This window comes from Emys orbicularis, chromosome 8, assembly GCF_028017835.1.
Source record: "Emys orbicularis isolate rEmyOrb1 chromosome 8, rEmyOrb1.hap1, whole genome shotgun sequence".
Classification (NCBI taxonomy): domain Eukaryota; kingdom Metazoa; phylum Chordata; order Testudines; family Emydidae; genus Emys; species Emys orbicularis.
In genome coordinates, this window is record NC_088690.1 from 93,592,932 (window position 1) to 93,618,161 (window position 25,230).

The following is a 25,230-nucleotide window of genomic DNA, read 5'->3' on the forward strand; positions in this document are numbered from 1 at the left end:
GATGAACACAGAAAATCTTCACACACAGAGGAAAAAAATGTTATGCCATATACAAAATCCCCTGCCCCCTTGAAACAATAAAGAAATTTTCATTGAATTAACGAGATGGAGGAATATATACTTTCCCCCATGCAGAATGAATGAATAAAATAAATTGTATGCATGCTGAGGTGATATGTTGACTAAGACATTCAAGAGTGTATATATATATCGCTATATGTTTGGTTCTCATAGATGAATCAGACCTTTAATGACAGAGAGAGAGAGAGACCTCAATGGAGTTAGGCAAGCATATTAACTTGGTAGCAAGTCCTTTTTGCTATCATGGTTTGGTTCTCTTTTTGGTTTGAGCTTGTCCTTTACTATGCCTATGCGTCATCATGGGGCAGTGGGATGCTCATGAGGAGTTCACAGTGAGGGAGACCAGAGACTTTCCTATTGCATCACCAGCAGCAAGACACTTTGTTTTGGGGTAGGGAGGGTGTCCTTCAAAGCAAACCACTGGAAGCGGTGTATGTGCATTGACATTAGCTAGGGAACTACAGTCCCTCTGAGTTGCACCCTCTGTGTGTATGAGCCACGGGCCACCATTGCCATGACTGAATCGGTCATCTTGTCCACATACTAGAAGGAACTTGCCCACTCCTCAAGGACTCTTGGCCTGATCCTAGATTCCCCGAGGTCATTTGAGAGTTCTGTCAGAGATTTCAATGGGAGTAGGATCGGGGTCTTTTTTGATCAAGAGGTTGATGGCTGCATAACGGTGTAACTCTTCAGGTTAATGGTTGTTCTTTGCTCCCTCCGAACCAAGGAGATTTACCCACATGTCTTCCATTAAAAGTAATGCCCAAGATTCTGCTAAGGGATATATGCACAAGTCTCCCACTGAAGATACTGGAAGCCGCATACACATATCCAGAAGCAGAATTTGACTCAGTGGGAGTTATGGCTAAATCCCTTGTGGTGCTAATCACCTCCACTCCCACCAAGTGACAAAGACATAGGTCAGTTCCCTGTGTTAGTTCAGTCTGTACCAAACTGCCTTCCCACCACTGGTGATTTGACTCCAGGCCTCCTGAAGCAAAAGGCCAGTGCTCAGATCCTTGGTGTGATACTGTCTTGCAAGAAAGATCATCCTTCCCCAACAGAGGTTACTAAAGTTCCCACCCCTCTCTGCCTTTGGATACGATAACCGATGTTTTAAGAATAACATCCTAGGATACGTGGTTGCAGCAGTGCAACTTGAGGGCCACATTTGCATATGGGGATAAGAAAGGATGCACCCTAGCATCTCACCCTAACTTTAAATCACTCAGGAAGATTAAGCTCTCCAAACCCATCTGATCACTCTGCATTTCACTCTCACTCTGTAGGGTTTGGAGGTCACTACCCAGTGTGCTAGTTTTAAAAAAAAAGTTAACCGTCTCTCACTATCCCATAGTCATTTTTGGCACTTTGATAAACCATGGCCTGTGGCCAGATTTAGAACACTGAGTCTCTACAGCCCTGCAAACTCCATAATGCTGCTTCCAAAGACAATAGAAGGGATAGATCTTCAACAGGCCTCCAAAATACTCCCTAAGCCCGCAAAGCTTAAGGACACATCAACTGTTTGTGCCTAAGCCCCACATTTTGGGTTGCCCACAAGTGGGGAGGCTGCTGCAGCAAATGCTCCTCTGTGAGCACAGCCGCAGGTTCTGAAAGAGGACATGCCTGGGGACTTTGGAGGTCTGTGGAAAAGGTGCTCATTCTGATGCTAAGCAGGTCACAAAGCTGGCTATTTAGGCCATTGACATCTTGGAGTAACTGGATAAATAAAATAAAGTTAAGCAGTGGTTAAAATACATACAAGGGGGCATTTAAGTCGGATAGTGTCACCCAGAAAGGAACAATGGCTCAGGACTTATGAGAAAATGACATAGCTCAAAACAGCAATCTCCCCATGCAATAAACTGGACATTTATTTCATTAGAGTGTCACAGCAGCCCACTTTGAACTCTTACAGTCACAGCCATGGGCAGAGAAGATCCCTTTGGAATTCTGCCATCTGCTTGGAGACTGCCCCATAAGCATAGTGGAGCTGTGAGCTGTGAATGGCCAAAATAAAAGCTGGCTGAGCCCTCCCCACACCCTTTTCCCCAACCAAAAGAAAAGCAAATTGAAAACAATATCCACTTATTCTGTTGTTTTTAAAAGGGGTGGGGGAGGTTTAACATTTTTGTCTTGCCCATTGGTTATGTGAGTGTCCAATTCTCTGGAGACAATCAATAACCCAGAACCACTGCTCTCCCTCTACTAATCTATACACTATCACTGAAGTCCACATATCCCACAATGCCCTGTGCTTGACATCACCCCTCTGAATGGTAAAGGTTTTGGAATGTCCATAGCTAAGAAGATGGACTCAATGGAGGAAGTTTTGGTGGAGGGGGAGGGTTGAGTTGGTGCCTCCTTTCACCTTCGGATGTCGGAGAAGTCGGACAGTTCTTCTGCCCGCTCAATGATCCCGTGTGCCCCTTTGGGGCTGTGAGCTCCAGCTTTAACCCGGGGATGGGTGTTCAAGTGAGCCCTGCCACCTCTCTCCCCCTTGGCAGCTCGTGAGCTCTCCCTGTGGTCAGACTCAGGGTGGACTAGTATGTCCCCACGGCTGGTAGAGGCTTTGGTGGCTTCACCTGGCTTCCTCTCAGGACCTAGTGTGGAGTCGCTGTGCACGACTGAGGTGCAGAAGCTCAGGATGGAGCAGAGGCTTCCCCAGTTCTGTTCACACTGGGTCTGGATGCTTCTGGTGATAGCCTTTTTCACTTCGTCCCCGCATGTGAGCAGGATGTTCACCAGGTCGACATATGGCCTGGAGGTAAATCAAACAGCAGAAGGGGAAGTTAAAAGAGAATCATGTTGCAAGATGCAACTAGGTTACACATCAGCAAGTGGGTGTGAGGTCACTGTGCCTCATTCTCCTCTTGCTTACTCCAGAGCATCTGCTTGGGGCTGACTGTGTTTGCCAGCTAGTGGCCAGATGCTATAGAAGACTTAAATGCAGTACAGCAGTTCCCTCATCTGGCAGCCATGTTTTATATCCTACATGTTACGACGAGACTTGAGTCCTTTGGTAGCATCTACACCAAGTGAACAATAATGTCCCGTCCCCCTACACCTGGAAGCTGCATTAGGCATGGCTTCTACAGAGACATGGCTAGTTGGGTTACAACAGGCAACAGATGCACAATGTTGAATTGTCTAGTGGACAGAACAAGAGGGTAGGAATCAGGAGACCTAGGCTGCTGCTTGTGTGGCGTCAATAGTGCTAATGTATTTTAGCACAACAAAGTGGATGATTATATGGTGTCTGATCAGTCAGTTGCATGCTTGGGAACAGCTCGCCCATTTGAGGAGTCAAGATGAACTTTGTACCCAATGCCCATTCTCCCTCCTATCCCCCCTGCACCCGAGTTGATATGGGCTGGAGAGTTGCATTGATTTGAGGGGTGATGCTTTTGGCTGCCACAAGCACAAAGATTTATTTTTAAGTTGAAAATAAAAAACATATGTAGCAGAGGCAGAATTGTCACCAAATGTCCCAGAGATGGACTGCCTCCAGTCTTGCATTTACTCGGGCTGTGTCTACACTACAGCAGCTCCGATGCAGCTGCACTGCTGTAGCTTTTCTGGTGAAGATGCTCTATGTTGAGAGAGAGCTCTCCCATCGGCTTAATAACTCCTGCCTCTGGGAGAAGCTGTAGCTATGTCGGCGGGAAAAGCTCTCCACCAACATAGCGCTGTCCACAACGTAAGTTGTACCTAAGTAATTTGGAGTGTAGGCATAGCCTTAGGCTAATTGTGAAATTGTGATTTCAGAGCAGTTAGAGCCAGAAAACACCTATTACATGACTGAATCCAAAGCTTGTGAGGGTAGGATATTGCTTCCTGATACTTCTCTAACAGATATTAAATCAGTCCTACACCTGGCCTCTACAAACTTTATTCACTTCTACAAATTACTGTCATATGGGAGCCCATATGGGACTCAGCCTTTACTCCTTGGGACTATAGGAGAGAAAAAGCTGAGACTGAAAGCAGACTCTTCGGCTCTCTAGAATAGATGGGATGCAGGGGGCTGAAAAAGGGGGGCTCCTAACTGACCGAGTGGCGATTTATCAGAGCATCACCCTGCTTATGTTTTCAGGGAGGGAAGGGGCAAGGTCTCTGGACCCTCTCCAGGATTGGCAACGGCAAGGAAATATCCTACAAGGAAAAGAATAATGAAATTTCTACATATACGCCTGAGCCTCCAAGGGTGAGGCAATAATGTGAGTTTCACCACCACAAGTCACAGAAATTAGATGGAGAAAGCAATTAGGTCCCATCTCACCCTAGCCAGACCAGATTATTCCCCACAATATATTTTTTAGCAGTTTGTCCTCTTTATTTAGCTGTCCATGGCAGCTAAGAACTCAGAGGGAAGCCTACTGGACACACCATTCACGTAAAAAGGAAATATGCAAACTTGCCCTGAGCTAAGGAGATGTTTTTAATATCATTAGATGCTACAGTGGTGAGCACAGTATAAATACCTAGATAGTGTTTTCTCCAAAGCCCTGTCAGCACATCTGCCACTGACCTAATGCTCTGTGACTGTGCATGTTTCAGCATGGCCACCCTTCTGTCTCCTTCCCCCCACCTCCCTCTTAGTTGTCAGCTGAGATAAGAGACCTTAAAATTAGCCAATTCCCTTTCCATGTGGCCCATCACGTTCCTAAAATATCTAGCTAATTACAGAAAATTGACTTTTAATTGTAACACTAGTAGATGCAATTAAAAGTCAATTTTAATTGTAAACGCCATTTAATTGTAACACTAGTAGATACTCATATTATTGTACATAACAGTAACCAAATCTCACACCTCAGGGCATAAACTGATCACCTGCCTAGGTCAGGGAGGAATTTCCCCACCCACGTGAACAGCATTGCGCAACAGGCTAGGGGTTTCTCTGGGTTTTATCACTTTCATTTGCCTTCATCTGAAGCTTCAAGTTTCTGCCTCTGCTGGAAGTGCGATCAATAGGCCACTGATTTAATTCTACGTAGCTAGGAGACTTGAAGTCCACCTTGAAAGCATAGTTTGTTACCATATTGAGTTGTCTTATCCAGACTTATTTGATTCTATTTCTTTGCCAACGGGATCACTAAGGATCGAAACTGTCTATCTTCACCCCCACCCAACTGAGGCAGATGGCAAGAGGATTCCCACTCTATGGCAAGTGACTCAAAGCCTGAGAGCACAGGCAGAATACTGATCACACTTGGCAATCATCCGCCAACTGGGAAATCTATAGACTGACTATTTTTAATTTGAGTCACATCCTGTGGTGCTGCATTCACATGACGCAACATGGCCAGTGAATGGATGACGCCCAGCTTACTTAGCGAAGTGTCAGAGAGGGCAAGTAGAACACTTGCAGGAGCACGTCTGGTTAGGCAGTATCACCACTAGATGCCAATAGAGCAGACAACAGTTCAGCTGTTAGCAGGCAGGCTGGGAGAGCCCAGAAGGGTGATACAGTTAAAAGTCTCGAGTCAAAGGAACCACCTGAATTGCAACTTTAGCATTCTCAAGGGTCCCAATTCAGCCGTAGTGTAAGCAGTGGCAGCTCCATTGATTTCAGTGATGTGCCCAGCCCACTTACACCAGGGTTGAATCTGGCACATAGAGTGGTGCTGATGTCATCTTCGGTGGAGACCAGTTGTGCATAGTGCTGGGTGCCGGATGAGCCCTGTACCTGAGGCTATCCTCTTGAAACAGGCAAAATAGACAGGGAGGGATAAGGAGAGCTAGCAAACGAGGATAGTAGAGTAGATGAAAGTACCAAGATTTTACTCTGTTGTTAAACTGAAGTTTGTATGGAATCACTAATGTCTGGGGATGCAACTTCTTTGAAGGAGGGAGTTTAAGGAATAAGGAATCCATCTTTGGATTCTTGACTGGGGTGGTGGTGTTGGGATTTTTTTAGTTATTTGGAGCATAACAGGTCCTGGAAGTGCAACTGTTCTGACCATTTTCACCATTATAATAAAAAAATAGATCCAAACCTCCATTCCCCCAACCTGTTCCCCAAGAGGTGCACTTACGGCCCACAAGGTGCTGTTTAGCTTACACATGAAGAGAAAATGGTAAAAATAATATGACAAAAGACTGCTCATTTTGGAATAGTACAGGAGGAGGTGGTGAGAATGAGCGTCAATAATGTTTCCTGGTCTAAAGTTTTGTCTTTTATTTGAAACAGGAACTGTGAAGGGACAGGACACAGACTTTAATATGCCTGTCAAATGAGCCAGTGAGAATTTTACTGACATCCATTAAAAAATTGGACTTTTGCTCTACAAAATCACCTGAAAAATGGTGGCGCAGTTTTCCTGGTACTATTAGAAGCCTTTGTTAGTTGTGCCCTTTACAGGTGTTCATAGTCTGCCAGAGCTCTGAGGAGTGCCTCTTCCCCGTTCCTTGACTTCACGTTCTCCTCATCCTACTTGCTATCCTGCCTACAGGATAGCTGTGTCCTAGTGACCTGAGCAAAACATGGAGTCAAAAGACCTGGGTTTGTTCCCAGCTTTGCCACCCACTTGCTGATTGCCTCTGGGCAAGTCCCTAAGTCCAAAATTTTCAAAACTTGTCCTGATTTTGGGGGCCTCTATTTTGAGAGCCCAACTTGGGATAGGCAGGGCCTGATTTTCAGAGGCGCTGAGCACTCACAGCTCTAAAAGAGCTTAACTGACCAGGCTGGAGGTGAACCAAGTTGGGGACCCAAAAACTGAGGCCTTTGAGAATTCTGGCCTTTGCGAATTCTGACCTTACCCACTCTGTAAAGTGGGGAACATTGCCTCACCTTGGCAAAGCACTCTGTTCTTATTGCACTTTTCAGCTATGGAGCTAAAAAGTTTTACTTGTAGACAAGTATCTGCCAATGTACAGCCTATTAATGCAGCTCCTGAAATGCCGGTGCTGGTGTGCAATATGACGCACTGCTTGCCCTCACTGTCCCAGAAGAAGCCTGGCATGCTGGTGCCTCCACAAAACTCTCATCCCCTATCACCATGAGGATAGAGACCAGAAATGGCAATGCAATAAATGATTGCAAGGACACCAGCCATGCTGTTGATCCTAGCTTCAGGAAGATCCATGCTCATGGAAGGAACGTTGCTTTCAGGGGGCCGTGTTCACTTTGTGAAACTGTAATTAATGATGGAGTAAATTTGTGTCACAGCTCCACTCTCCTTAAGCATAACCTGGAGTTTAAGGGTGAGATTTTAACAGAACCTAAGGGAATTAGGTTGGGATTTTCAAAGGCCTTGGTGTCTAAAAGTGCAACACTAACACTTACTTTGAAAGTTGAACTGGTCGTTTCATTGCTCTGTGCCTCAGTTTTCCCACCTGTAAAATGGGGATTATGATATTGACCTCCTTGGTAAAGCACTTGGGGATATTCTGATGAAAAGTGCTATAGAACAGCTGGGTGTTATCATCTGTCATTGCCTATGGGTTTGGTTATTCAATAGGGAATGAGAAATCATTGGGGTATGGTATGAAGATGTCCAGTGATAATTTTTCTGCCAGCCTGTGGCTGAGCATCCCTGTTTCTGGGTGCAATTTCCACCTGTAGAAAAGTATTCTCTCATTTTTGCACCAGCAAATGAAGGGTGGGCACAAACCACAGTAGTTTGTACCTGATTTGTTCCTGCAATTTGGTAGTTTAGATGTGTTATTAATAAGACTTATACCGGCCATTCACTGCAGGTGTAAAATGTACTCCCAAAAGAAGGGAACTACTGAAAATCTAGACTCTGATGTTCCATTTTGTATGCATTTGTGTCCTTAGACATTTTCCTTGGCAAGCATATGGGGTTGATGAGAATAGGAGTATGGGGCTTTTCTTCATGACAGTCTAGGCAGTTTCTGTGACTAACAGCAACAACAAGATGCTTTAGGAATATGAATACTTGGGAATTTCATAAAGCAAATCAGAAATGGACTGCAATTAATCTTCATGCAAGATTATGTTGTTTGGATGAGGGGAGAGTATGATATCTGTCATTTCAGTAACAGCTGCAGATACCTGGGGATAATCTATTTCTTTACAAAATAGAACTGTGGCATCAAACTATTATTACCTAGCGTAAATACCAGCTTGACCACTTCACTTATGTTTTCCCTCTTTCTTCGGTCAGTTTGTTTTCTCTTTTAGAATACAAGATCTTTGGGGCAGGGACTGAGCCTTCTTTTTTATTTGGAAAGTGCTTGGCACATTGTGGGTACTTCTGGAAACAAATAATAATGTCATAGCTAAAAAAAAAAAAAAAAAAAAAAAAAAAAAATCGATCCAACTTCAACACATTTGTTCCCCTCCCAGGGTCATGTCTGTGTAAGATAATACTCATCACTTTTGTAAAATGTCAACTAGTCTTTGCAGCACCTCTACGAAAAAAGAGTTATCCCAGTTTGACAGATGGAAAACTGAGGCAGAATAGTTAAGTGACTTGCTCAAGGACACAATTAGATGGGATGGAACTCAGGATTTCCTGTCTCCTGGGGGAATGACTATACAACCCAGTAGATGACATGTCTTTTTAGGTGAAATTCTTCCCTCGCCCTCACTACAATACTAGGCTCCTTGCACACTCATACTTACTCGTGCTGCAGCAGGTCTTTGAAGTGAATCATATCCACAATGACTTGGACATTCTCCTTGGCGGCAGAGCAGAGGTCATGTTTCAGGTAGCACTCCCGCTGTAACTGGAACACCATGTCTTTAATGGCAGGGCACTTGCGACTGATGCAGCTGAATTTGTGTCTCAGGGCGTGAGCCTTACACTTCAGAGCATCTTTAATGAAGGATTTTCCCTGAGAAGATAAGAAACGGAGTAGTTCTGTATTTGTGTCCGTTAAGCACATCGGGTGATTTATGCTCAACTAGCCACTCCTCCACATGACAGCGTCAAGGGTGACTAGACTGCTAAGGCTATTTGTTAATGTCTCCCCCCGTTTTATTTCTTTGCTCCTAAAGGCCACGTCAGATTGTCCTGTCCTGCCATTCTAGAAGGGCTGGATGCTGTTCCATGGCTGGGTGTGTCTGGTTTTCTCCATGGTTATGTGATGCTTTCATTGCCTCCTCCCAGAACTGAGTGCCCTGCCTCTATCACAGCCCATGTCCTTGCTGGTCTAGGAGAGAAAAAAGCGGCTTCATTTTTAAACAACAGAGAGTCCAACTTAATGGACTAAATTCATTCCTGGTCTGTCACCATGGACTACATTGGGCTTACATCACTGATGAGAGTGACCGAATGTGTTTGGAGTCTCCAGGACCACAAAGGGGATATTCACAGTCAGTCATACCAAAACTGCCTTTCCTTATCAGTTTGCAAAGTTCACATAGCTCTTATAGAAGCACTCCCTGTCCCCTTAAGGAAACCACTGGCTTCAGTGTTTCCTGTTTCCCTCTCCCAACCTCACAATAAAAGACTCCCCAAATCAATGCTAACAGCCCACTTTCATAAGCCACCCACAATAACATCTTGATGTTTGTGTCTGCTGGAGGGAAGACATTTCAATTTGAAGCCTTCACAAGCAAATTGAAGACAAGAAAGGCTATTTAGGCGATGTCCAGAACCATCTTCCATGCTCTCCTCATATTGCTTTACAGAGGAATATTCAAGGCATGCCCATCCCCCATCCCTATCATTTCCTCTGTCCACCATTAGATATTATAGCTAGTCCTACTGTATATGTATGTCACAATTCTCTTGGCAACTATGCTCAGCTTTCGTCTCTTTGTTGAGTGACAGCTGGGTGGTAGCGATCCCGTGTTGCCCCATTTTTTATTAGCCTCAGGTTATCCTAGCTGATGGGTGATCAATGGGGCAATTTTTGCTCTCACTGTTTCCGGATTTACACCCTTATAACTCTACTGAGATCAATTGTTACACCAGATTCACACAGATCTGAGAGCAAGACACTCATGCGCCCCACTGATCAAAGTACTGTGTCAAACATCACCACCTTCCATTCCAAGTGCCAGGTGCACTTCTTTGACCTTGCATTCAGTAACAAATACACAAAGCCCAGTAGACTTTAACTAACTACTGTACACACAGAAGAAATGTTTTAAAAAACCCAGTCTCACATTTTTGCCATTGGAGGAAAAAAAGGGGGGTAAGGAAAAGAGAGAATCACGTGTGACAAATGCTAGTCATGTCAGATAGGATTCTGGAACTTGCTCAGATACTGTGGTGATAAGGCCAGTAAAAGAAACTGAAGAGAAGAAATTAAAGTCAATGGGAATTACACATGTATATTTTAGAGGACAATTTGTTCCCACGGATCCCAGTGTCTTTGCATTGCAGTGGAAACAATCTGGATGTAAAATAGCCCCTGTTCTCTTTAAAGATATGAACATGTCCAATGGAGCAATTATTTGCTGGCTTTTTTGCAATAATTTCATATGTGTGTTTGGTTTTCCCATGGTTTTACTTCCATAAACTTTTTGCTTGTTGATAATATATAATGTATAAAATAAAATAATCTCTAAATCATTCTCTGGCAGCTGCCTGGAAACTAAGGCTGAGATTTTCAAAGATGCCCAGAGGATCTGGACACACAGTTCCCATCAATTTTACTGGACATCCAGATCCTTTATGTAGCTTTGCAAATCTCAGCCTAAAATCTCCAGCACAGGGGAATTTGTTTTTCTGCTAGGTCTGGTCCCAGGGCCCAACTAAATAGAACAGCTGGATCTGCAAGACAGCTCTGCTTTCTACTATGCTGTATAAAGTGCCAGTAGGCTACAGCTGGGTGACTTCAGTAAAGTTATGCTGTAAACTGCACGCGTCAAGCCAAATGCCGCTGGCCCGTCGTAATGTTCTCTTCTCTCCACACTGAAATGGGAGAGTAGGTTTACGAGACATAATAACAGGATGCTTCAGTGATGCCTAAATGGTCTGGGGAGAAAATGAAGGAGACAAACTTAATACCGCATACTGCCTAAAGAATGTATGTTATTGTCAGTGTTTGAGCCAAAGGACTATTTGAATACAGCAGCTTTTGGAGATGCCTGTGCTAGTTGTGTGTAGTTCTTGAAAATAATTTCACAAGCTCACATTGGATAAAATTTTCAAACATGCCTAAGTGACTTTTGAAAATGGGACTTAGGCTCCTAAGTCACTTAGATGGTTTGGAAAAGTGTATCCATCAACTCACTTGAATTAATTTGATCAGATTTGCATAGGGCATACTAAAGTGTGATACTTCAGTTGATATAGAGATATTTTCAGCATCATATATGCATGTCACTTAAGTAATAAAATGATACATACACAATACTCTCTGTGCCTCGAAGAACTTACAATATTTCAACCTATTGGCAGAATGCCCATTCGTATGAATGGGATCAATCCTACAGTCCTTAATGAATGCAGCAGGAGTTTTGTCTGAGTGAGGACTGCAGGATCCATTCATGGCATCATCACCATTCCATTTTTGTTATCACAGGTCCACTAGAAAAAAATTCTTAGGTGGAGGTACAGCTCGGTAGGAAACAGATTGCCTGTTGCATAAGACAACTTAAACACAATGCATATGTTATTCTGTTCTTGGGGCTTGATGCAGCACCATTCAAGTCAATAGAAGTTTTTCAATTGAATTGAATGAGAGCAGAAAGAATCAAGCCCTTGGTGGTATGCATCCAATTCTCAATTAAGGAAATGGGAGTTGGGCATGTGGAAGAGCAGATTTGGTCCTTAATTAAAGCCTTATTTTAAAGATGTATTTTTAAAAAATCATTAAATTAAATATAGCACCTTCTAAACATATACCTCTGGGCATTTCACCCCCTTTTTTTTTGGTTACCTGGGCATCAAATTTTCCAGCGTTGTGTAGGAAAGTCATGCAGATCTCATGTAAGCCTCGGATCTCACAAGAGTTGTTTTCAAAGCATTCAAACACTCCACATCCCACATCGCCAGCATTAACCAGGCAGTGCTGGATTTCAGCTAAAATGACCATTGATTATGGTTAATTTGTACAAATATTCATAAACGGGAGTGAGGGGAGAGAGAAGAGTTATTTTGCTAAGATCATCAGTTCAAAAGGAAAAGCACATGAGACAACAGTTCCTGTACCCACCGCATGTCCACTTTTTGCAGAAATTAGGCCAACATGTTTATGCATTTTGTTATGAATATGAGATCCAAGAAGTAAATGCCAAATTCACTCCACTTACATCGTAGCCATAGTCACCTGAAAATATCTAATGTTGTTTCATTCTTTCGGCGCATATGATGGGCCTGATCTACAATTCCTACTCTTGCGAAGTCCCTCATTAACTTGAATGGGAATTTTGCCTGAGTGAGAACTGCAGGATCAGGCTAGAATTTGTTTTGTCTAGTACTCTGAACTAGTGTCTGATGATTATCACAACACTATTTGCTGACCACTGGGGGCCCCAATCCTGCTGTCTTTGCAGTCAATGGCAAAACTCCCACTAATTTTCAATAGGGGACAGAGCCCCTTGTTGCATGAGCCCTCTCCCCACCACCCTCCTTACTATCCAAAAATTCAGATTATTTGAATGCAACAGTGAAATAGACCTTTCAGCCACATGCATACTGAATCTGTTATTTTTTCCTTCGAAACTTTGTACAATATTGAAGCAAATCATGTTTTATTTCAAACATTGGGCAGACACCTTCAAATCAAAATCTTAACCAGGCAGCTCCTTGCCCTTCCTTAAAAAAATGCTGCCAAAAGGAAGGTGGTTGCTGAGAAGCTTAAGGATAAAGTCAAATAGGAGCAGCTTATTGAGCAGAACTGAGGATGCTAAGAATTTGTTGTACTCATTTACTAGTGGCACCTTTAATTAAAGCTCACTTTTGGGATCTAGCCTAATCCCTCTCTAAACCACAGCATGCTTTTAAAACATCTGCAGCCTTCCCCTTTGACAGGTTGCCATCTGAAATCCCTTAGAGCAACTTTCGTTTTAATTTTAATTCACTTAGGACGAAGAGGAGAAAAAACTGTTGATGTAAAGTGCTGAGTTAGGAGACAATGTAATGTCTCTTAATAGATCACAACAAGAAAATTAATATGTGCAAATACCGTATAATAACGACACAGACAATGTCTTAGGAGTTTGTGTTCAGGTAGAAAGAAAGACTATCAGATGCAAAGGGGGAGCGAAAAGACGGGGGAGGGCAGGAAAAGCCACATGGGGCTTTGCAGTTACAAAACCCAGGGGAGTTGGAAATCAGTTAATCAGTGTGACCTGGCATTGTGTTATTCCCACGTGGAAAGCTGCACATACAGAGGCACACAAAACGAAAAGGGGTCTCTTTGTCAAGCGTTGTATAACTGCATCTTGGGGTTTTTTTGGGTCTGGAAGCCCAGCTGTAGTGCTTCTGTTGGCATTTGGATGCAGACGGTTCTCGGATCACATGTCCTGGCTCCCAGTTTGCTGAGAATTGCACAGTGCCGTGATTCACATGTGGCAGTCCCTAATGGGCATTCGTGCATTCCGGCTCGTGTGTGTGTTTAAACAAGGCTTGCAGCATTGAGACAGTTAAAAAAAAAGTAAGAGAGAAAGAGAAAAGTGTACAGCTCCCTCGCGCTCTTTCCATGCCTGGGAAAAGATCCAGTAATGTGCACGCCTCGGTTCTTTCTACTAGGCAGATAATACACGAGGAGGGATGAGAAGAGAAACCCCATGGCCAATTGCATCATTACTTGGTTCTCTGCGCAAGAGAAGCAGGCAGCAGCTCTAGTAATTTTCAGTCACGTCCCCCCCACCCCCATGTTTTAACTGTGTACTTAGCATAGAGAAACCTTCTCTTTCAGACGAAATCTAAACCTCTGTTCAAACAGCATCTCCTGGATTAGAAATCGCCTGCGTCTGACCTGCTGGAATTTCTTGTTTGCCTCCAGAATGGTTGGATTATTTAAAATTAAAGGATTGAAGTGGACTGATTTGCAACGTGCAAGGACGGCCATGGCACTTTTCTGGTTCGGTGCCACAAGTAATCTATAATCTATAAACAAAAATCGCGTCTTCACCATTTATGATCACGTGGAATAACTTTCCAGTTGCCGCTAAATTGATCTCTATAAGGATTTCATCATTGTTTAGCAGAGATTAAATGCAGCGAGCTACTTGTCTCTGCGACTCAAAGGACAGCACGTGCTTGGCTACCTGGGGCTTTAAAGGTAATTAGGAGTGAACACTTATTTCCTCATGATTTATGTTTGACAGTCACACATAAAAATAAATGTCATTATGCACGTCTAGTTATCCAATACTCTGTAAATACAACAGAAAGACACCTCCATTTCACTATAACTACTTCCTTATTGACCAACATTTAACATGCAGTTTGTTTGCATTTGAGTTTAATTAGACCGGCCTCTTCAAGCATCCCCCCCTCTTTTTAGATCACATACCTGTATTTTGCAAAGACAGCCGCCCTTTTTGTTGAGGGGCTCTCTCTTGGGGACCTTCCGGCGGATTGGTGGCTTCTGTGCCCAAAACTGGATCAAAGCTTGCAAATACCAACGCCAGGGTAACTAATTTACTTAACAGCTCTGCACACATGGTCCTGGTTGCAACCCCACACTGGAGACCTTTGTGGGTTTCCCACCTCTGTTTCTTTTCAAAGGGTGTATAAATGGAGGCTACTGCTCTTCTTGTAATCTGCTCGCTGGATAGCATGTGATCAGGGCTGGTGCAAGTGCTCAAAGTGGCCAGAAAGGGAAAGGATGGTGCCTCAAATATCCCTGGAAGCTCTGGTGTCACTTGAATGAAGGAGTCGAGCAGGTGTTGTCCACCAGCCCGACCAATAGGAGCCCTGTCCCCCTGTGACAACACGCATAGTGGGCGGTGCTCGTTCTAAACTACTACACGCCGTAGAACAAAATGTGAGGAAACTTGCATCAGCAGGTTGCAAACTGCACAATAATGACCATGAGCAACCAGGAGCATTTAAACACAGGAACAGACTGCAACCCAGTTAAAATCTTGCTTCTCGGAAGGAAAATCTCAGCTGTTGCAGCTTCAGGAGCAGCACCAGGAGATTGAGAAAAGAGGGGATTCTGGGGTCCAGTCACCCCCCCCCATCTATTCTTTCCTTTTGTATTCATAAAGGCGTTGAACATTTAAAGCACGTTGCTTGACCAGGCATCTGGAGGCGAATTTACACTTTGTAATGATTATTAGAATTGGGGGGGAGGGGAGCCAGCCAGCCAGAGGGGGCGGGGGGTTTCCACGTGAGAGGCTGGAATGGAGTACATCATCTTTGCCAAATGACAAAACTCTCCCCTCCCCCGCTTCTTCCTTAAAGCTTGACTCCCTGCACGCGTGTAGCTCCCGTCGCTGTGGACTACAGACCTTAGCTTGACCGCTGGGTGAGACGGGCAACGAGCACAGCTCGGGAGGATTCCTACCCTGTGAGTGGTGCCCGGGGATGGGTGCTGGGGGGGTGGAGTGCAAACAAATCTGGATGTTTGTAATCTTCCCATGTGTTGCTTTATATAAAGGAGAAGGGAGCCCCAGCGATCCTCTAGTCACCGAAAGGAGCTCATCACCCGCACAGCTGCTGGGCTGGGCACAAGAATGCAACTTTAATCTACTTCAAACACACACTGCCACCTTTCCAAATCTACCCACTACCACGCTTATCTTTGCCTTTCTCACTTTGTGTTTCTTGGCTGGCTTTCTTGAATCATCACTTTGAATGGCTTGTCTGCAATGGGGTGGAACGCCGCCCCCCGCCCGCCCCCTCTCGCTCGCACCGTGAAGTCACTTGGATCTCCAGTGTCTTTTCTTACTGCGGGACTGAATAGACACTTCCGTTGCGAGAGCTGATTGAAAACATTCAGATCGTGCACTAAGTAGCGGTGAAATACGTTTTCTTAGGCGCTCCCCCCCTCCTCCCCGTTGGTATTTTATTTTGCATCTTTGCAGAGATTTATTGGGCCAAATTCATCCTTGGGGTACACTCATTGGAGTTGCATGAACTCGGCTTCTTATGCATTGATCTCTTAACCAGGGCCCGATCCTGCACTCCTTGCGCACCCCCAACGCCCTCCGAGCCTGGGGTGCGCGAGGAGCGCAAGAGCGGCCCCTAGAGAGCGGAGCAGCCTTTCAAACGTCCCTCTTGCGCAACCCGCCGCCGCTGCAACAAGTCTCTCAGCCTGGCTGCTTCTTGTCTGGGTGGCTGGGGGAAGCCTCCAGCAGGTGATCCGGGGAGAGGGGGCGCGGGGCCATACCCCCTCCTCCCCAGCTGCGGTAATACACGTCAGATGTTTCATCAGACAGCGCTGGCCACGTGCAGCTCTTCTCTCTCGCACTCCGAGAGGCGCGCGAGCTGCTGGGAGAGCCATGCCTGCTGCTGCCATGTGGCTGGGGGAGGAGGCGCAGGCATCGCTCGGCCGGCCTGCTTCTGCTACCCTAGGCTGGGAGGAAGGAGCGGTAGGGTAGGGGTGCACAGTGAGGGATTTCTCCAGCTGCTGCCGCAGCGATCCGTTTCCCCACAGCTGTCCAAATGCACTTGAGGAAATCCACTCACACCTCCTAAAGTGAGGGTCTCCCTGGAAGGTGGTGACACCAAACTATGGCTCCGTGGTTAAGGCTAAGACCCAGAGATTGTCCACACTACAAAATTAAGTGGACATTGAGCTGCTGAATGAATTAAGTCGATTGTTCGTGGCCACACCATGCTCATTGTCTCAATGGAGTGAGTCCTCACTAGCAGTGCCTGCATGGTTGCACAAAGCAGTGCATCGTGTGTAGCTATCCCAAAATGCAACTTGCTGCCTTGTGTTTGGGGAAGTTTGTGCAATGCCTCATGGGACCAAAACATTGTCACAGGGGAGAATGGGAACATTGCATCAGCATCCCATGATGCACTGTGTGCCCTCCCTCATATCAATAGCAAACAACCCAATGGTTTTTACACCTTAAAACCGCCGCATGTACGCCATAACCCCAGAAGCATGGAGCCTGCTCAGTTTTGCACTCTTGCTGTGAGCATCTCAAACACCTCACGCCTTCCTCTGCAGTATTTCCAGAGCTGAAGTAGGGTCCGCCGTGCGGAACATAGCGATGTCCTGCAAGCAGCCCTGCTGCAAGCCATTGAAAAAAACAATTCACAGTTGCTGCTGGCAGTCACAGAGCAGCTGCACTCTGTTGAGCACTGTTTCTGGTCCCATGAAACAAGCACTGACTGGTGGGACTGCATCATTTTGCAGGTATGGGATGATGAGCAGTGGCTGCAGAACTTTTGAATGCGTAAGGCCACCTTCCAGGAACTTTGTGCAGAGCTTTCCCCTGCTCTGCAGGTCAGCAACACAAAAATGAGAGCTGCTCGGACAGTGGAGAAAGTAGCTTGCAACGCCAGACAGTTACCAGTCAGTGGGGACTCAATTTGGAGTAGGTAAATCAACTGTGGGAGCTGTTGTGCTCCAAGTGTGCAGGGCTATTTATCAACTTCTGCTAGGAAGGGTACTGAGTCTGGGAAATGTGCAGGACATAGTGTATGGTTTTTTCTGCGATGGGGTTCCCTAATTCCGGTGGGGTGATAGATGGCACGCATATTCCTATCTTGGCACTAGACCACTTTGCCAAAGAGTACATAAACCAAAAGGGATACTTTTCAATGGTGTTGCAAGCGCTGGGGGATCACAGGGGTGTTTCACCGACATCAACGTAGGATGATCGGGAAAGGTTCATGACTTGCACATCTTTAGGAACTCGGGTCTGTTCAAAAAGCTGCAATCCAGGACTTTCTTTCCAGACGACAAAATGAACATTGACGACGTTGAGATGTCTATAGTTATCCTGGGGGACCCAGCCTACCCCTTGCTCCCATGGCTCATGAAGACATACACCGGCCCTCTGGACAGCAGTAAGGAACGGTGCAGAATGGTGACTGAATGTGCCTTTGGTCATTTAAAAGGGCGCTGGAGAAGTTTACTAACAAAGTTGGACCTTAGTGAAGAGAACATCCTCATGGTTATAGCTGCGTGCTGTGTGCTCCATAATATCTGTGAAAAAAAGAGGGAAAATTTTCCGAAAGGTGGGCAGTTGAGGCAGATCGCATGGCAGCCATTTTTGAGCAGCCAGAAACCAGGGCAATAATAAGAGCACAGCAAGGGGTGCTGCATATCTTCAAGGCTTTGAAAAGCTGTTTCAGTAACGAGTCACAGTAATGTGAGCTGCTTGTCTGCATTGTGCTTTCTCAAACCTTCCCCTAGCTTGTATCACTGTCCCTGTAAAGCCAACTGTGACATTATTGACATAAACTGTGACTGTATAGATCATTGTTGCAACCAAGGTCCTACAGTTGCACCAAATCTTGTACAAAGGAGGTCAAGTAAGGTGTCTATGGAAAGGTTGTAATTTGCTGGTTATGATTATGCTGTCTGTATGTGTGTATCATTTTTGTATTTGAAGTTATGAATAGTGGCTATGCACTTGTATCTCAATGTGTTTAATTCTAATTAGCATCAGTGAAGCATTTGGTCAGCTTCTTGAGAAAGGACTATTCTGAGTAAGTGCCCAATCAAGAAACACTTAACTGACAATGGACTTTGGGAGACAGCAGTCCACATCTGAGATTTCCTGGGAACGTTCAAACTACCATGTAAACAATAGCGTCAGCCTGCAAAAAGCGGAATCATTCATGGACATATGACTTGCCCAGGTGGCTACAAACTCCATCTTGTTGCTGTGATTTTGCACAGAAGAACAAAGGGGTTTCCGCCCACAAGAGAGAGAATATAAAAGCAGGGCCGGCTCTGGCTTTTTTGCCGCCCCAAGTAAAAAACAAAACAAAAAACCGTTCGGGGCGGCCAGAGCGGCGAGTGTGCAAACTTTCGGTGCCACTTACTTGGCGGCTCATGGCTGCCTCCCCCGGCCACACTGGCTAGCGGGACTCCCTGTGCTGCAGACGTGCCCCAGGCAGCGGCGTGCGCACCCCAGCTAGCGGGGAGAAGGGGAAGGGAGCAGGGGGGAGAGAGAAAAGGAGGGCGTCCAGGGCTTCCTTCAGCCAGGGCGCTCGCCACTCTGCCCCTCCTGCCACGCCACCTGCCGGGAGGGCTCCATGCCGCTCCCTCCTGCAGGTGAATTGAAGGTCGGCGGGGAGGGAAGGACGCGGGCTGCCGGGCTTCCTGCAGACCTGGCACCGTCTGGGGCAGATGGAGCGTGCAGCCCGCTCCCAGAAGGGCGCTCCCCTCCTCTGCGCCGCCGCGCCCTACAGGGCAGGTGGAGTGGCGAACCAAAAAAAAAAGGGCGGCCGTGCCACCCTAGGATTGGACAGAATGCCGCCCCTTAGAATCTGCCGCCCCAAGCACGAGCTTGCTCGGCTGGTGCCTGGAGCCGGCCCTGTATAAAAGGCCCTGGAAGCCTCTCCATTTTGTCTTCAGCTGGCTCAAGAGATGGCCTCTCCATTCCAAAGAGATGCCTGAAAGAAACTGGAACAAAGATCTGTAACTACGGGGGGTGGGGGGGGTGAGTGATTGCTGGGCCCAGGCTATAAGCCACAACATTGGGCCCAGACTAGGAAGGAGTCTAGTCTGTGAAAGAAGCTTATTGGGATATCTCTGAGGGTGAGATTTACCTGTATTCAGTTTCCTACTGTATTAGGCTTAGACTTGCGCGTTTTATTTTGCTTGGTAACTTACTTTGTTCTAGGAGTACTTGTGGCACTTTAGAGACTAACAAATTTATTTGGGCATAAGCTTTCGTGGGCTAAAACCCACTTCATCGGATGCATGCAGTGGAAAATACAGTAGGAAGATATATATACACAGAGAACATGAAAAAATGGGTGTTGCCATACCAACTATAAAGAGGCTAATCAATTAAGGTGGGCTATTATCAGCAGGAGGAAAAAAAACTTTTGTGGTGTTAATCAGGATGGCCCATTTCCAACAGTTGACAAGAAGGTGTAACAGTAGGAGAAAAATTAGCATGGGGAAATAGTTTTTACTTTGTGTAATGACACATCCACTCCCAGTCTTTATTCAAGCCTAATTTAATGGTATCCAGTTTGCAAATTAATTCCAATTCTGCAGTTTCTTGTTGGAGTCTGTTTTTGAAGTTTTTTTGTTGGAGAATGGTGACTTTTAGGTCTGTAATTGAGTGACCAGTAATTGGATGTTCTCCGACTGGTTTTTGAATGTTATAATTCTTGACGTCTGATTTGTGTCCATTTATTCTTTTGGGTAGAGACTGTCCGGTTTGGCCAATGTACATGGCAGAGGGGCATTGCTGGCACATGATGGCATATATCACATTGGTAGTTGTGCAGGTGAATGAGCCTCTGATGTTCTCTGTGAATATATATCTTCCTACTATATTTTCCAGTGCATGCATCCAATGAAGTGGGTTTTAACCCACGAATGCTTATGCCCAAATAAATGTGTTAGTCTCTAAGGTGCCACAAGTACTCCTCGTTGTTTTTGCTGATACAGACTAACACGGCTACCACTCTGAAACCTGTTACTTTGTTCTGTCTGTTATTACTTGGAACCACTTAAATCCTACTTTTTATACTTAATAAAATCACTTTTGCTTATTAATTAACCCCAGAGCGAGTAATTAATACCAGGGGGAGCAAACGGCTGTGCATATTTCTCTATCAGTGTTATAGAGGGCGGACAATTTATGAGTTTACCCTGTATAAGCTTTATACAGAGTAAAATGAATTTATTTGGGGTTTGGATCCCATTGGGAGCTGAGTGTCTAGGTGCTAGAGACAGGAGCACTTGCTAAGCCATTTTCAGTTAAGTCTGCAGCTTTGGGGGTGTGGGTCAGATCCTGGGTCTGTGTTGCAGCAGATTAGCATATCTAGCTCAACAAGGCAGGGTTCTGAAGGCCCAAACTGGCAGAGAAAACGGGCTCAGAGGTAGTCTCAGCACATCAGGTGACAGTCCCAAGGGGGTCTCTGTGACTGAACCTGTCACACCAACCCTCCGCCCAAGCCCAATGCTTCTACTCAATAAAGAACATTTATTTCTCGAATCCATTTACTTTATTTAACAAACATAAGTAAAGAGGGAGAACAGAAAAAAAAGATAACCCTGGGGAAAAGGGGTTGTAAAGTTGGAATGGGAGAAATATTTTCAGCTGTGTAACATAACACCGCATTCCAGACTATCAAAGGTCTGTGAATGGGCACTTTCTGTTCCTTGTACCCTCTCCCTGAGTTAAGTGAAAGGGATAATGGATTTTTCGCCCACGCCTCATGGAACGCGTGGGGGAGGGTGAATCTGTGCCAGGCAATGCTGGCTGCTGTCCACGAGGGTCTGCAGAGGGACCCTACCTGCCTGCTTCTGTTCCTGCAGTTCAACCAGATGCCTCAACATGTCTGCTTGGTCCCTCATAATCCAAAGCATCTCATCCTGCAACACACCATCTTGCTCATTGGAAGCTTTCCTGCTCTCCATGTCCACGTCTAACTTCTCAGACAGTGAAATCCTCCACACTCTCAGCTCTGTGTCAGCTGTCCCAGAGGCACTCATTATCTCAGTGAACATGTCCTCCTGTGTTCTCTTTCTCCTTCTTCTAATCAGAAAAAGTCTGCTTTCAGGTGATGATGACACGCCGAATAGGGTGACCAGATGTCGCGATTTTATAGGGACAGTCCCGATATTTGGAGCTTTTTCTTATATAGGCTCCTATTACCCCTCACCCCGTCCCGATTTTTCACACTTGCTATTTGGTCACCCTAACGCCGAAGGACACATTTCCAGCTGTCAGTCATGGGAAAAAATAAAGGAGTCATTGTACATGAATAAAATGTTTCCCTAGCAAGGCCATTTTCATAAAAAAACACCCTTATTACACTAGATGCAAGCCATAACATAATCAGAATCTGTAACTGTTCACTGTGCCGTTTTGCTGCTCCAGCCATGGTGAGTAGGCCCCCCGGGTCATGGGTGACTGCACTTTTAATGAAGTTTATGGCAGGCTCATGTCAGGAGCAGAGGTAGCTAGTTGAAAAATGGCCCTTCCCCATAGCACTATGGGAAGCTGCTTATGAACGGGGTGAGGGGGAACCTTTTCACTCTCAATTTGCGGAATCTCTCATGTGGGGCCCCAGTCACCTATCAGCCACTTTAAATTACTTGCCGACCCATGCTGAGCACAGTAAAGGCACATTAGTGGCCGTGTGGTTTGGCGATCCGGAATGTGGGGGGTGGGTTGGGTGGGTTTACTTGTCCCCCTCCCCTTTTTTTGTATGAGCACTTTTAATGAGAACTTCCTCCGTTTCCCCTAGGCGACCCTATGTGCTATTAGTCTCTTGAGGGTAACAGAGGCAGAAAGGAAGGAGATGCTGCAAGTGTCTGGGTATAGACCCGGTCCTTATGCTGCTATGCTGTGTACCGCAATGATGCCAGCAGAATTAATTCAGGAGTTGCGTGGGAAAGTGTCCTACCATGGTGGAAGAAATAAGACTGCCCTGCCCAGAAACCTTCTGCGAAGGATTGCAGAGTACCTCCATGAAAGTTTCCTAGAGATATCCATGGAGGATTCCCAGGCTATCCCAGTCCACATAAACAGTCTTTTCTGGGGGCCACCATCTGCATAGCTGGAACAGCCTAGTGCAGGGGTAGGCAACCTATGGCATGCGTGCCAAAGGCAGCACGCGAGCTGATTTTCAGTAGTACTCACACTGCCCGGGTCCTGGCCACCGGTCCGGGGGGCTCTGTATTTTAATTTAATTTTAAATGAAGCTTCTTAAACATTTTAAAAACCTTATTTACTTTACATACAACAATAGTTTAGTTATATATTATAGACTTATAGAAAGAGACCTTCTAAAAACGTTAAAATGTATTACTGGCACGCAAAACCTTAAATTAGAGTGAATAAATGAAGACTCGGCACACCACTTCTGAAAGGTTGCCGACCCCTGGCCTAGTGTAAGCATAGAACCACAGCACCTCGCTTTTTCTTCACAGTAAACATGCAATACCACCAAATGTGTGTGCCCGCTAAAGTTTAACTGGACTTTGATAGTAACTGTATACTCACCAGAGGTGCCTTCCCCAGCATCACGGTCGGCCACCGTGTTGTCCTGCGACCTCCAGGGTTAAAAATATTTCCTGGCTCTCGGCGAGAATGGATCTACCACTTGCCTGTCTCCCATTCTCCTCCTTCTCCTCTTCCTCATCCACCATATCGTCCTCCTTGTTGTCCCTAGACTCACATACCTGTGAGTGTCCACGTTGCTTTTGGGGGTGCTGGTAGGGCCACCCCCGAGAATTGCATGCAGCTTGTTGTAGAACCAGCATGTGTGGGGTTCAGCATCAGAACGACTGTTCACCTCCCTTGCCTTCTGGTACGCTTGGCAAAGTTATTTTATTTTCACATGGCACTGCTGTGTCCCCTTCATGTAGCCCTTCTCCCCCATTCCACGAGCAATCTTTGCATAGATGTCAGTGTTTCTTCTGCTGGATCGGAGCTCTGCCTGCACAGACTCTTCTCCCCACACAGCGATGAGATCCACCACCTCCTGTGCAGATCAGGCTGGAGCATGTTTGGGGCGTGTAGTCTCCATGATCAGCTGTGCTCAAGCTGGCATGCTCCCAATGCTGATCAAACAGGAAATGGGAAATCAAAAATTCCTGGGGCTTTAGCAGGGCAGGGGCTGTTTCCTGTGTACCTAGCTGCGGTGCAGCAGAGTTGAGAATGATCTCCAGAGCAGTCACAGATGAGCATCGTGGGACACCACCTGAAGGCCAATTAAGTCGAATTACACAACGCTGCGTTTGCACTACCTCTCAGTCGACCCATGAAAATCGAATTAAGTGCTACGCCTCTCGCAGAGGTGGATTACAGAAATCGACATTAGGGGCAACTTAGGTCGGCGTAAAGGGCCCGGTAGTGTAGACACATACATTAACAGGTCGAATTAAGGCGGCTTCCTTCGACCTAACTTTTTAGTGTAGACCAGGCCCCAGTTTTGATTCCCTCCCAACTCCTTTTAACCTCAACATTCTCATGCTGTGTCTCAGGCCAGAAGGTTCATGTGTTAGTCCTGATCTACACACCAGTATTGCATTGTTATAGTGATGTTTGTTACGCTAGTGATTTGTTTACTCCAATAGTTATACATGGTGTAATCCTGTGGTTTTAGTATGAGGGTGCCTTACTGGGGTATAACTTATTCCCCTTCCCCTATGGATGTAAGCACCTTTATACGGATAGAGTTATAGCAGTACAAAATTTGTGTGTAGACAAGCTCTTAGAAAGTTTGAAACAAATTGGTCAAGCTGTTGTGGAATTACAGGGTACTAGGGACAGTTAAGGATCCTAGATAGACATGGGGGGTGAGGTAATATATTTTATTGGACCAACGTTTCAGGTCAGACCTGAGGAAAAGCTCTGTGTACCTAGAAAACTTCTCTCTCTCCACCAGAAGTTGGTCCAGTAAAAGATATTACCTCAACCACCTTGTCTCTTGAATATCCTGGGACCGACTTCACTACAACAACACTGCGTATAGTTAAGTTTCTGACAGTAGCAAAAAAAATCTTAATTTTTTTGGCCACTCCTAATTCATACGCCACTTGATTTTGAGAATTCAAACCTCTTTATGCACCTACCTAAACACTTACCTAAAAACCAGTCCATAGGCTACTTTGGAACAGTACTAATCTTAAAACAAAATCCAGCAGTTTCTTACAAGCTGATTGGTATATGTGAATAGCTAAGGCCCTGATTCTGTAACTTGGTCTGCATGGGGAGACCTCTGAACCTGTCTGGAACCCCATTGATTTTGTCAGATTGCAGTATTCAGGTGTAAGGTGTAAATGCATATGCATTTGGGAAGTGCCTTTGAACTCACTGAATTCTATAGGCTTACTCACATGTGTAAAGTTGTTCATGGGTGTAAGTGTTTGCAGAATCAGGGTCTGGATTTACATTAGCAGCTTTGTGAAGGTATGGATCTGTACCAGCAACTATAAAGTGAGTTATTGTCAGCAAGGGTCTGATGAATGATCGTGCAGATACTTACGCATGTGAATAAAGTTAACCTGCATAAGTGTTCACAGGATTGGCTCCCATTCTATAGAGAACTAGTAGATGGGAAAGGATCTGAAGAAGTCTGGTTATGTATCAGAGAGTGGGTTTTTACAGGTATCTGGATATGCATAAGTAGATTTTGCATCAATATGTCAGATGTT

At 45.4% G+C, this 25,230-nt stretch overlaps 1 protein-coding gene across 1 annotated transcript; it reads right to left on the reverse strand.

Annotated features, from left to right (window-relative positions):
• Positions 1 to 2,454: 2,454 nt before the first annotated feature.
• STC2 (stanniocalcin 2) lies at positions 2,455 to 14,746 on the reverse strand. Its single transcript, XM_065410085.1, has 4 exons — positions 14,479 to 14,746; positions 11,896 to 12,038; positions 8,684 to 8,895; positions 2,455 to 2,848 (listed from the first exon to the last, which is right to left on the reverse strand). Exons 1-4 carry the CDS (start codon positions 14,744 to 14,746, stop codon positions 2,455 to 2,457), a joined length of 1,017 nt encoding a protein of 338 aa, XP_065266157.1.
• Positions 14,747 to 25,230: the final 10,484 nt, after the last annotated feature.